This window comes from Scyliorhinus canicula, chromosome 2 (assembly GCF_902713615.1).
Source record: "Scyliorhinus canicula chromosome 2, sScyCan1.1, whole genome shotgun sequence".
NCBI lineage: Eukaryota > Metazoa > Chordata > Chondrichthyes > Carcharhiniformes > Scyliorhinidae > Scyliorhinus > Scyliorhinus canicula.
Window position 1 is genome coordinate 103,584,359 of NC_052147.1, and position 13,768 is coordinate 103,598,126.

General features: G+C 49.4%; 1 protein-coding gene across 12 annotated transcripts in view; it reads right to left on the reverse strand.

Annotated features, from left to right (window-relative positions):
• The window catches only part of LOC119956761 (pleckstrin homology domain-containing family G member 3-like), a 299,355-nt gene that overhangs the window by 61,661 nt on the left and 223,926 nt on the right, over positions 1-13,768 (reverse strand). For 10 of the 12 annotated variants that reach the window (XM_038784155.1, XM_038784182.1, XM_038784145.1 and 7 more), the window contains one exon: positions 7,274-7,374. In XM_038784155.1, the coding sequence (XP_038640083.1) occupies positions 7,274-7,374 (101 nt within the window). Of the gene's footprint in view, positions 1-7,273; positions 7,375-10,463; positions 10,545-11,035; positions 11,160-13,768 lie in introns of those variants that run through there. The other 2 variants (XM_038784230.1, XM_038784222.1) reach the window with 2 other exon arrangements.

The following is a 13,768-nucleotide window of genomic DNA, read 5'->3' on the forward strand; positions in this document are numbered from 1 at the left end:
GGAGGTTTGTAGGGCTGGAGAAGGTCCACAGAGAGATGGAGGGGTGAGGCCACAGAGGAAATTAAACACAAAAATGGGAATTCTGAGACTTTGGGGATGCAAAAGCCAATCAGGCACTCGCTCCAAAAGCCCCCACTGCCAAGCCGGTCAGTCCTGTAGGCGATTCCAATGCTGCTCGTCACATCCCTTCCCAAATAAAAGCCAGAGAATCCAGTCTACCACTCAAACCGGCATTCTTTTTTTATTCTTTCACTTGCTTCAGGGCACACCAAGGAAATGAGGGAGGTGATCAGGTGTGGGAGTGGGGCAAATGCTGAGGCTGCAATGCTCCATTAGACATGCAGAGAGAGAGAGACATGGTCACATGCAACCACACACATACTGACCCACACATGCAGATACACAACGCTGTGGGGTGCAGGACGGGGGGGGGGGAAAAAACAAGATGAGGAAAATTCCACATCATGTACTCAACTCACCTCGAGAAGGGAATAAAGTCCTATCTGAAGGCAAAATATTAATATACAATAGTGAGACCAGTTGACAAAAAACACATATCAAAAGATTACAATTAGTAGCAAACAACAGGGAAGATTGTACAACTACCGATTGTGAAATGTGCTCTAGCCACGACCACAAAGTTCAGCGAGGCAACTCTCCCTCTGTGGCTTGGTAATCTGATGGGGGTGAAGAGAGTGGTGACAATGGGCAGTGAGCAGGTGGCTTATGGAATTGAGTGAAGGTGACGGTAATTATTGTGGCTGGTGCCATAGATCTAACACTGAACCAACGAGTGTCCCAGGATCGAACATGGATACATCCAGTGTCCAAGCATGTAACACAGGTCCAGCCAGTGTCTCAGGATCTAACATGGTATCCACCCAGTGTCCGAGGACAGGGCGGCCACGACACCTGGGATGGCCAAGCAGCAGCTTCAAGACCCCTGCCAACGGGGAGCAAGGCCATAGGGTGGGAATCAGAGCAGGCTGCCTCCACCCCTGCTGCCCCATCTGGAAACCACCAGGACGTAGCATTAGGGGCTGTAACGCCAGAAGGTTAGACATTAGTTAAGTTGGCACGGGCACAAACGTGCCCAAACTGTTCACATTGTTACAACCAGTCTCGGTGCTCTGTCAGACGATTGTGAGGGTAGGGTGGTCTGGGCCGGTCAGAGAGGGGGGGGGGGGGGGGGGGGGGGGGAATGGGAGGATGTTGGGTGGCCTGTCCACCACCCTCCCTCCCCCTCCTCATCACCCCTCTGCTGCGCGATGTTGTGGAGGACGCAGCAGGCCACCACGATGAGGGCGACCCTCTCGCCATCATCTGGAGGGTCCCTTCAAAACGATCCAGGCACCTGAAATGCATCTTCAGGAGGTTGAAGCACCGCTCGATCACACTCCTGGTTGCTGTATGGGCGGCATTTTAGCGGGTCTCAGTTTCGGTCTGTGGCCTCCAGATAGGTGTCATCAGCCACGACCGCAGTGGACAACCTTTCACCCAAGAGCCAACCCCTCCGGGGGTGGGGGTCTCGAACATGTCAGGAATCAGAGTGTTGTCAGGATGAAGGCATGCATACTGCCCCAGAGACAGACGTGAATGATGCGAAGGTGATGGTCACATATCAGCTGCACGTTCGAGTGGCACCCCTTTTAGTTTGTGCAGGGGCTCGTAGGGGGACACACATCCCGTCGATCAGCCCCTAGACCCTGGGCAACCCCTCGATGGTGGTGAATCCCGCTGCCCGGGCATCCTGGTGTCTCGGTCCACATTGCAATAAATGTATTGTGTTGCCTGGGCATATAGGGCCTTCGTGACAGCGCGGGTGCACCGAGGTCTGTGAGATCCCAGGCAGGTCCCAACTCGGTGCCTGGAAGGACCACATGGCATAAAGGTTCAGATCGATCTTCACCTTAATGGCCACAAGGAGCGGGTGTGCTTCCCCCATACCAGGTGTGCCATCATCTGGTAAATATGTCACATTGTCTCCCTGCTCAGCCTGAGTCTTCAACAGCAAGCCTGATCCGGCAGATCCTCGAATGTCAGGCACTGCTAATACATAACGAGGTCTCAGGCAGCGCCTCCTCCTCGGCCTGTTCAGGGGCCGGCACTCCACCCTGGCTCCACTGCGGCACGCTCCGCTGCGGCACGCTCCACTGCTGCACGCTCCACTGCTGTACCTTCCTCCTCCTCGAGCAGCGCCAGCTCGTAGAGCCGCAGGGCATCCCCAGGGCTGCAGCGACTAGCAGGAAGGCCACCATCGCTGGTTGAATTACAATATCCGTTGTCTGCAGAGGGTGCAAGGCCGACATGTTAGCATGGTGCGCATCCCCATGCCCAACCAGGTCACCGGGCTACATAGTGGCCGCCGTTGGCACTGCAGGCTCTGCCCCTGCATGTCCTCTCCGCCCGCACTCCTGGCCCTGACGATGGCTGGAACTGTGGGGGCCTCTGGCGCAGTCCCTGATGCCAGGGGTGCTGTCGGTTGGCTCTGCCCTTGCCAGCGTTATGCTCCGCTGCCCACACCTGGCACCCCCCCCAGGGACTACTGTGGGTGTTGCCCTGGGTGGGCTGCCGGAAAGGGCAGCACGGTAGCATTGTGGATAGCACAATTGCTTCACAGCTCCAGGGTCCCAGGTTCGATTCCGGCTTGGGTCACTGTCTGTGCGGAGACTGCACATCCTCCCAGTGCGTGCGTGGGTTTCCTCCGGCTGCTCCGGTTTCCTCCCACAGTCCAAAGATGTGCAGGTTAGGTAGATTGGCCATGATAAATAGCCCTTAGTGTCCAAAATTGCCCTTAGTGTTGGGTGGGGTTAATGGGTTATGGGATAGGGTGGAGGTGTTGACCTTCGGTAGGGTGCTCTTTCCAAGAGCCGGTGCAGACTCGATGGGCCGAATGTCCTCCTTCTGCACTGTAAATTCTATGAAATTTCTATGAAATAGAGATAGCAGCTATGGGTTATTGTATCAGTATACTGATTAGCATGGTTAAGGGAAAATTGTAAGTTATTTCCTCGTGTGATGTTAAAGATATTTTAACACTGTGCTCGTAAAAAAGTTTGTTTTAATATACCACCTCCTTATTTTTCTGTGCAATCACTCCTGGGGCGAGGTATTTCTTCCACACAGTCTTATCAATTTAAATAAAATATTGGGGTTTTGGTCCAGTGTTTAACAGGGATCCACCCAGTGTCTCTGGATCTAACAAGGATCCACCCAGTGTCAGGATCCAACAGGGATCCACCCAGTGTCTCAGGATCTAACAAGGATCCACCCAGTGTCTCAGGATCCAACAGGGATCCACCCAGTGTCTCAGGATCCAACAGGGATCCACCCAGTGTCTCAGGATCCAACAGGGATCCACCCAGTGTCTCAGGATCCAACAGGGATCCACCCAGTGTCTCAGGATGTAACAGGGATCCACACAGTGCCTCAGGATCCAACGGGGATCCACCCAGTGTCTCAGGATCCAACAGGGATCCACCCAGTGTCTCCGGATGTAACAGGAATCCACACAGTGCCTCAGGATCCAACAGGGATAAACCCAGTGTCTCAGGATGTAACAGGGATCCACCCAGTGTCTCAGGATCTAACAGGGATCCACCCGGTGTCTCAGGATCTAACAGGGATCCACTCAGGATGTAACAGGAATCCATCCAGTGTCTCACGGTCTAACACAAATTTTCTCTGGATATAACAGATCCACCCAGTGTCTACGTATCTGACATTGAACCATCAGGGTATGCAATATAAACACTTGAACACAATTCTTTTCAGGTTAAAAACAATGTCCGGGCAATGCAAACCAGAATAAATCCACATCTGATGATTCTAATCAGACTGTGACAGGACATGCAAAATAGCTGTGTACATATACAAATGAATTAGGCAATAGCTGATGCAGGTACAACCACAGAACTTCAGCAAGGTTTTGCCCAGCAGACAGAAAGCAGACATCTTCTATTCCTCAGTCTATTGATGGATACGATTGGCCAATTGGTGTGTCCAGCCCAGTGATCAGGCTTCACAGAAAGCAATGCACACACAACTTTGTGGCATCTAGAGCAATCGGAAGGCGGGAAAGGGAGTGATTTCACATACTGTACAATGACAACTGTGTGAAGTTCAGCTTCTCGATTAGGGTGAAAACAAATGCATATTTGTCTTCACAGATATGAGTCTAGAGCCCATGCTGAATGTTGGAACAAGGCCCAGCTTTGAGAGGCTGGTTACACCACATGCTTACCTGAGGAGACATGCAAATCAATAGCCTTACAGCACAGAATGCCATTCAGCCATCATGCCTATCCTGGCTCTTCCAAAGTATTATTAATTAGTCTCACTCATAGAATCATAGAGTTTTACAGCACAGAAAGGGGCCGTTTGGCCCATCATGTCTGTGCCAGCCATCAAGCACCTATCTATTCTAATCCCACTTTCCAGCGCTTGGTCTATAACCGTGTATGCAATGGCATTTCATGTGCTTACCTAAATGATTCTTAAAAGTTGTGAGGGTTCCCGTCTTTACCACACTTTCGGGCAGGGAGTTCCAGATTCCCACCACCCTCTGGGTGAAAACAATTTTCCTCAAATCCCCTGTCCTTTACCATAAATCAATGTCCCTTGGTTATTGACCACTCTACTCGTGGGAAAAGTTTCTTTCTTTCTACCCTACCTTTGTCCTTCATCATTTTGTACACCTCAATCACCCCCTCCCCCTCCACCAGCCTTCTCTGCTCTGAGGAAAACAACTCCAGCCTAACCAGCCACTCTTCAAAGCTGAGTCGCTCCAGCCAAGGCAACACCCTGGTGATGTTGCCTCGGCTGCACCATTTCTAGTGCAATCTCATCCTTCCGATAGTGTGGTGGTCAGAACTGCACACAGTACTCGAGCTGTGGCCTACTGAGCGTTCTACACAGCTCCATCATAACCTCCCTGCTCTTATATTATATGTCTCGGCCTAATAAAGACAATTATCTCATATGCCCTCTTTACCACCGTATCTATATGTCCTGCTGCCTTCAGGGACCTATGGACATGTTCCCCAAGGTCCCTCTGGTCCTCTGTACTCCCTAGCGTCCTACTGTTCTTGTATATTCCAGTGCCTCGTTAGTCCTCCCAAAATTAAGCACCTCACACTTTTCAGGGTTAAATGCTATTTGTCACCGTTCTGCCTATCTGAGCAGCCATCTACATCGTCCTGTAATCTAAGGTTGTTCTCACCATTTACCATGGCACCAATTTTTGTGTCACCTGCAAACTTACTGATCATACTCCCACATTCCCATCTAGATCATTAATGTGCACTATGAACAGCAAGGAACCTAGCACATATCCCTGCAGTGCCACGATGGTCACAAGCTTCCAGTCACAAAAACAACCTTCAACTATCACCCTCTGCCTCCTGCCGCTACGCCAATTTGGGATCCTATCTGCCAAATTGTCCTGGATCTCATGGGTTCTTACCTTCTTGATCAGTCTCCTGTGCGGGACCTCGTCAAAAGTCTTACCAGAGTCCGTGTATACTACATCAACTGCACTGCCCTGATCTATACACCTCGTCCCCTTCTCAAAAAATTCAATCAAATTTGTTAGACATGATCTGCCCTTTATTAGGCCATGCTGACTATCTTTAATTAATCCTTGCATCTCCAAGTGAAGATTAGTTCTGTCCCTTAGAACGTTTTTCCAATAATTTCCCTATGTCCGCCAATATTTGAGCACACTCTTAATCTATTTCCTGTAAATGTGAAGCTAAAATTATTTCTCACTTCCTTTTTTAATCAATCCCAATCCTTGAATTGCTACCACATCCCAGCCAAGTATAAGATTGCAATTGCAAGAAAGAAAGGAAAAGATGAGGCCCATGTAGTATCTTCATGGCGATTAAGAATTATTGCCTGTTTTTTCTCTACTTCCTTTATTAAATAATGGAACCATGTTAGTTGTCCTCCAGCACCTCACCTGCGGCCAGAGAGAATTTGAAAATTAACACCAGAGCCTCTGCACCTCCTCTCTTGCCTCATACAGGAGTCTAGGATACATTTCATCTGGGCCTGGAGATTCATCCACCTTTAAGCCTCTAAAACTACTAACACCTCCTCCCTCTCAATGCTAATCATTTCACAGTCCTTTTCCTGCTTCCTATACCTACATCACCCAGATGAAATGCATAGGGCACATACAAGATCGTTTTAGATCCCGGGAGTGGGGTCTCCCAGCTTCTATTGGCCAGGCTGCACCATGGTGAGCTGCTTTTCGGGTGCAGTGAGGCCGTTGGATCATGGCCCATGTCTCTCTGACAGTAATAATATCATATTCTCATGTGTTATCAATGCCTTCAGTTCTTCTATTTTACCTGTAAGACTCCTTGTATTAAAATCAATGCCATCTTACCGTGCCATATTCCCTTGTGCCTCAACATGTTTGACCTTTGCCCGGGGCCCTGCAATTCCCTTTCAAAAATCACTGTTGAACCTGCTTCCACAACCCCTTCAGGCAGTGAACTCCCAATCGCAACTTGGTGATGTTTGACTTCAAGTTCGGCCGTGGCTCAGCGCTCTCTCACTTCTGAAACAGAAAATCCCACTCCAGAGACAGGAGGTCTCAGCCACAGGCACCTGAGTGCAGCACTGATAGAGTGACGTCCTTCAAAGTGAACGTTAAATTGAGAGTCTCAGTAGTTTGGTGGATTGATCAAGCTCCTGTATGTAGCACAAGTACTCCTGCTGCCCTAGCCAAAATTCTTCACCTCAGCCAACACCACCAATAACAGATTAATGAAACATATTGTACAAGGAGGCCATTCAGACCATTGGGCCTGTGCTGGCCCTACTTATCCAATTAGTCCCGCTCCCCATCTCTTTACCCATAGCTCTGCAATTCTTTTCCCTTCAAGTACTTATCCACTTACATTTTGAGAGTTAATATCGAACTTGCTTCCATCGCCGTTTCAAGCAGATAAGAAATAGTCTCATCCGCCTTTGCCAATGACCTTAAATCAGTCTCGTTTGGTCAATGACTATCACATCAGTGGAAACAGTTTGTCCCCATTTCCTCTATCAAAACTCCCTCTTGAACAGTTCAGTTAAATCTTAAACATCAGAGAGAAAAGCCAAAAGTTAAAGAGAAGAATTGACTCGGGAAGTTATTGAAGGAGTGTTGGTGAGGGGGAAAAGAAAGTAGGGGGGGGGCGGGAAACTAGGTATAAAAAATGACCAGCAATGAGCATAGAAGTGAAAGCATAGAACAGAAAGTGAAGCCAGCTCCCTGTACCTGTTAAACTCATAGATGTCCTCAATGTTCCCAAACAGAGCAGAGACATGCTCAGGCCGGATAGGCAGATCCAAAGCATCAATGATACAACCAAGGTAGTCCTAGAAAGGTATAAAAAGGAGAGAGAGATAGAAGTTAGATACACCACCCTTGAACCAAATGCTGCAGAGTCAATATTGGCAGATATTAGAGTCTGTCCCCATCTCTTCGTGGCCAGCTACATCCCAATCCCTGCCTGGCCACTGTGAGAGGCTAAACCACACTGTTCATAACTGAAGGATGTAGTTGTTGGAGGTCAAACAGGCTTACCTCTGTGACCTAAAAATTTGGTGATTCGGTGTAATCCATCTCAGGGCATCACTGTAGGAGTTCCTCAAGGTAGTGCCCTCGGCTCAACCATCTACAGCTGCTTCATCAATGACCTTCCCTTCAACATAAGGTCAGAAGTGGGGATGTTGGCTGATGATTATGCAACGTTCAGCACCATTCACCACTCCTTAGATATTGAGGCAGCTCGTGTCTGCATGAAGCAGGACCTGGGCAACATTCAGGCTAGAGCTGATAGATGTTATGGGCAAGGGTTTAGAGAACTTCAAAGTATATCATGGAGATCACCTGACCCACGACTTTTAATAGATTGTGGTATGGGGAGCACACGGCCCACTCTACAGGTGTGCTGCAGCAGAAATTTAAAAGTAATTTTTAAAGCAAAACAATGTTTATTCTATGAACTCAGTTAACCTTTTTAAAACATAGTGAACATCTTAACACCCATCAATTCAAATACACCCCCCCAAAGAATACAACACTCCTTAAACATTCCTTTTAACATCCGTGAGACAAAAATCCTTTTTACAGAAGCACATCAGGTTTAAATTCTCTACTGAGAGCAGTTATCACTCCGAATTCACCAAATGATCTAGAGACAGTCTTTAGATGGCAGAGAGATCAAAATTACACCTTCTTTGCCTGGCTTCAGCTCCAACACTAAAACAAAACCAAAAAACACAGACAAGCCCAAGCTTTTTCTCAAAGCGAAACTAAAAGCAGAGCCAGAGCTCAGCTCCACCCACACTCTGACATCACTACAGCCACTCGAGCAGGCAAACATTTTTTAAAGTGACATTTCCATGACATCAGTGGCAAGTGACATTCACACCATACAAGCACCAGGCAATGACCCCCTTCAACAAGAGAAAATCCAGCCAATTTCACTTGATATTCAGTGGTGTCACTATTAACCAGAAACTGAACTGGACTGGCCATATAAACTCTGTGGCTTATAAGAGCAGGTCAGAGGGCTGGGATTCATGTGACAAGTGATTCACCTCCTGGCTCCCCAAAGCCTGTCCACTATCTACAAGGTATAAGTCAGGAGTATGATGAAATACTCTCCACTTGCCTGGATGAGTGCGGTTCCAACAATTCTCAAGAAGTTCAACACAATCCAACACAAAACTGTCCCGCTTGATTGGGAGCCCTTCCACAAATATTAATTCCCTCCACTACTGACCCACAGTTGCAGCCGTGTGTATCATCTACAAGATGCACTGCAACAACTCGAAGATTTCTTCGCCAGCATCTTTCAAACCCCAACGGCTGCCACCTAGAAGGGCAACAGACACAGAGGAACACCATCACCTGCAAGTTCCCCTCCGAGCCACACTATATCTTGACTTGGAACTATATCACCGTTCCTTCACAGTTGCTGGGTCAAACTCCCTCCCTAACAGCACTGTGGGTGTACCAGCACCACATGGACTGCAGTGGTTCAAGAAGACAACTTACCACCACCTTCCAAGGAAAGCCAGCGACGCCCACATCCCTCGAAGGAATAAAGTCCGGAATTTGATGTTCCTGCCGGTAACACAACCCCGCCCGACAGGTTTCCTGGTGGCATGGGGTGGCTTCAAATGCGAATCCCATTGACAGCGGCGGGAGTAGAAAATCCCGCCACCAGCAACCAGTGCGTCACCAAGAAACACACGGATGGGGGACCAGAGAATTCACCCACAATAAAACCCAGTATCCTACATTATCCCGACTGGAGTTTCTGATCACAAATTTTCTTCAAGACTATGTACTCTCACCTCATAACCATACCACCTTCATCCTACCTCAACTCATTTGCTGCTGAAACCCTCAACCATACTTATCTAAGCTGCACCAATGTTCTTGCCAAGTTGCATGTGTGCAGTCCTGGAAGGTACCACTTGGGTCTTATTGTATGTTCACTGATATGCAAACACAGCTATGCAAAAAATATTAAAGGAAGCATGCATTGAAAAAACCTATTGCGTTCAAAAATTGCATTTGAAAGGAAACATTGCCCTAGACTCCATTATTCCAATGTCCTCTTGACTAGCCACCCACCCACCTTCCACAAAACCCTCAGTTAATCTATTACTTTAAATATCCTAACATGCTGTAAGTCAGTTCACTCATCTCCCTTCCGCTTGCTCACCTACCATGGTCCCTGGGTCTGGCAAAGCCTTTAATTCAAAATGCTCATCCTTGTTATCAAGTTCCTTCAATGGACTCGCCTCTATAACTCCCTTCCACCAACAACCTTTGTGTTCCTCCAATTCTGTCCTCTTGTGCATCCCATACATTCGTTGCTCCACCAATGGCAGCTGTGCCTTCAGCTGTCCAGTCCAAAGATTTGGAAATCCCTCCCAAAACCTGTTCACCTCTCTACTCCTTCGTGACACTCTTTAAAAGCAATCCATTTGACCAGGCTTTTGGTCACCCGTCTTAACGTCCAACTTCTTTGTTCCAGCACCAATCTTTCGACCGCACTGCGGGGCCATCTTCTCTACAGCAAAATAGTGGTTCTTTTGTTTTAAATTTAAAGTACCCAATTTGTTTTCCAATTAAGGGGCAATTTAGAGTGGCCAATCCACTTGCCCTGCACATCTTTGGGTTGTGGGGGGTGAGACCCATGCAGACACAGCGAGAATGTGCAAACTCCACACGGTCAGTGACGTGGGGCAGGGATTGAACCCAGGTCCTCAGCGCCGTGAAGCAGCAGTGCTAACCATTGTGCCACCGCACCGCCCGGAAAAAGTGGTACATTTAAATGTAAGTCCTTGTTGTGTTTAATCGCTGTAAGCGCTGACTCTTGAAGGAAGCTCTCCGATCCCCCTTCCTCATTGACGCAACAACCTGACAAACAAGCGGAGGTCCTCACCATTTGCTTCAATTGGAGGGCCTGCTTGGCCAGTCCATCTCTCCATTCATAAAAAAAGGCTTGCATTTACCACAACTGACATTTAAATACGCCTTTGGCAAATTCAGGCAACCCCACCCGCTTTACAACCAATGGAGCACATGTAAAGCAGGGTCCATGTTTTAGTGTAGGCAATGCTCCAGCCAAACTGTGCACAGCACGATTCCACAAGCAACAACGAGATCAATGATCAGTTTGTGATATTAGGTCGATATTTTTCAGTCCAGGACACGGAAGAACTTCCCTGCTCTTCTTTTAAATGGTACCATGGGATCTTTTATTCTTCTGTAAAGACAATCAGAGACTCAGTTTCACCCCTCATTCGAATTATGGCACTTCAGAAGTGGGTGACATGATATAGTCAAGCCAAAGCCGGATTAACACACTGGGTGCACCTACACCACCAGGAATGTAGCGGGTCAGGAAGGTGGCCAACCACCACATTCTCAAGAGCAATTGGAGATGGGTATTCCTGAGCAGCAACGGTCACATCCTGTAAATGAGCGTTAACACAGTGAACCTGCCTTCCTTACCTATAATTTCTGTAGCATCTGGACAGCATGGTGGCACAGTGGTTAGCACGGCTGCATCACAATGCCAGGGACCCGGCCACGGGTGACTGCTGTGTGGAGTTTGCACCTGTCTGTGTGGGTTTCCTCCGGGTGCTCCGGTTTCCTCCCAGAGTCCAAAGGTGTACAGGTTAGGTGGACTGGCCATGATAAATTGCCCTTCGTATCCAAAATGTTAGTTGGGTTACTGGGTTAAGGGGGAGTTTGCTTAGGTAAGGTGCTCTTTCAGAGCGCCGGTGCAGACTTGATGGGCTGAATGGTCTTCTTCTGTACTGTAGGGATTCTATGATTACACTCCATTCAAGACTCACTCCATCCCCTGGCGACGTGCTGTGATTGAGAAATATGAGCGTGAACAGTAAAGGTGCAACCCTGCCCCTATCGACTGGCTGCCAGGATTCAGTCTGTATCTGGAATGCTGCAAGCTGAATAAGCAGTAGATTGGTTGATATTGATTGAGGGAGACAGAGGGCTCGGCGGTGTCCATTGATGCGAGGGAATGGAGGCCTTTCCTGGGGAAACATCTCAACAGGAAATACTTGTCTGGATTTTGTATCCGGGCTTCTGAACCGCTGGAATCCCTGAGCATAACCATTTTACAGCTCATCCATGTAACCTTAGCAACAAAGCGGTTTAACACTGTTGCTGTAAAGTGGTTTAGCATCTTTGCAGAAGGCATGGAGTGCGCGGGGGGGGGGGGGGGGGGGGGGGGGGGGTTGAATCTCACATTGCTGTCATTTACTCAAGACTGAATGGAAGGGAGTCAAAGGGCTGGGCGGCCAGGGACCGAGGGCAATGTTTAATCAGCGTAAACATCCTGTGTGAAGGGCAGCAGTGTCTTAGTTTTCGTCATTAGCTCTGCATTAGCGGCACCCAGCTGTTTGAACACAAAACACACACAAACACATGACAGGTAAGGGAATATGGGGCAGTGCTCATGGTGCATTTAGTGACTTGTGAAGGTCATTCAACAGCTCAAAACTAAAAGGGAGAAGGCAGTATCTGTGATCGGCCTACTGAGACAGGCAGTCAGCTGGTGGCTCAAGCCTGTCCATGCTGCTTCCGGAGATACCGTCGCCGTCTGGTCAACACAGAGGCTGTCCAAGGAGAAGGAGCAAATCCCGTACTTCTTCTTTCATAGCCTCAGGTCATCCCAGAGCACTTCACACATCAAAGTGGTCACTGTTGTAAGGAACGCGGCAGGCGATTGTGGGATCCTGCTGTGCACCAAACAGGGGAAAGAGAGGGGGGTAAAGAGAGGGGGGAAAAGAGAGGGGGGAAAAGAGAGGGGGGAAAAGAGAGGGGGGAAAAGAGAAGGGGGGAAAAAGAGAAGGGGGGAAAAAGAGAAGGGGGGAAAGAGAAGGGGGGAAAGAGAAGGGGGGGAAAGAGAAGGGGGGAAAGAGAAGGGGGGAAAGAGAAGGGGGGAAAGAGAAGGGGGGAAGAGAGGGGGGAAGAGAGGGGGGAAGAGAGGGGGGTAAAGAGAGGGGGGTTAAGAGAGGGGGGTAAAGAGGGGGGTAAAGAGAGGGGGGTAAAGAGAGGGGGGTAAAGAGAGGGGGGTAAGAGAGGGGGGTAAAGAGAGGGGGGAAAAGAGAAGGGGGAAAGAGAGGGGGGGAAGAGAAGGGGGGAAAGAGAAGGGGGGAAAGAGAAGGGGGGAAAGAGAAGGGGGGAAAGAGAAGGGGGGAAAGAGAAGGGGGGAAGAGAAGGGGGGAAAAAGAGAAGGGGGGAAGAGAAGGGGGGAAGAGAAGGGGGGAAGAGAGGGGGAAGAGAGGGGGGAAAGAGAGGGGGGGAAGAGAGGGGGGAAAGAGAGGAGGGAAAGAGAGGGGGAAAGAGAGGGGGGGAAAGAGAGGGGGGGAAGAGAGGGGGGAAAGAGAGGGGGGAAGAGAGGGGGGAAGAGAGGGGGGAAAGAGAGGGGGGGAAGAGAGGGGGGAAAAGAGAGGGGGGAAAAGAGAGGGGGGAAAAGAGAGGGGGGAAAAGAGAGGGGGAAAAGAGAGGGGGGAAAAGAGAGGGGGAAAAGAGAGGGGGAAAAGAGAGGGGGAAAAGAGAGGGGGAAAAGAGAGGGGGGAAAAGAGAGGGGGGAAAAGAGAGGGGGGAAAAGAGAGGGGGAAAAGAGAGGGGGGAAAGAAGGGGGGAAAATAGGGGGGGAAGATAGGGGGGGAAGATAGGGGGGAAGATAGGGGGGAAGATAGGGGGGAAGATAGGGGGGGAAGATAGGGGGGGAAGATAGGGGGGGGAAGATAGGGGGGGAAGATAGGGGGGGAAGATAGGGGGGGAAGATAGGGGGGGAAGATAGGGGGGGAAGATAGGGGGGAAGATGGGGGGGAAAGAGAGGGGGGGAAAGAGAGGGGTGTAAGAGAGGGGGGAAAGAGAGGAGGGGAAAGTGAGGGGGGAAGTGGGAGTGTGACACAGAGCGTGCAAGCAACAGAGAGCACGCGAGCAACAGAGTGAGGGCCAGAGGGGAGTTACAAAGAGGGGGGGAAACAGGGAGAGAGAAAGGGGACAGAGAGAGAGTGGGGGCAGAGATAGAGGGGGGCAGAGAAATAGGAGATCATGGAATCTAAAGCAAAGGCTTAAATTTTGCACTCCAACATTGGTGGGCTTTTAGGCAGGGGATATGCAGAATTCTCATTCTACATTGCTTCCTGTCCACACACATCTCTCCGCGCTTTGACCCTGGGGCAGAGGAGGCTGTGCATGGGC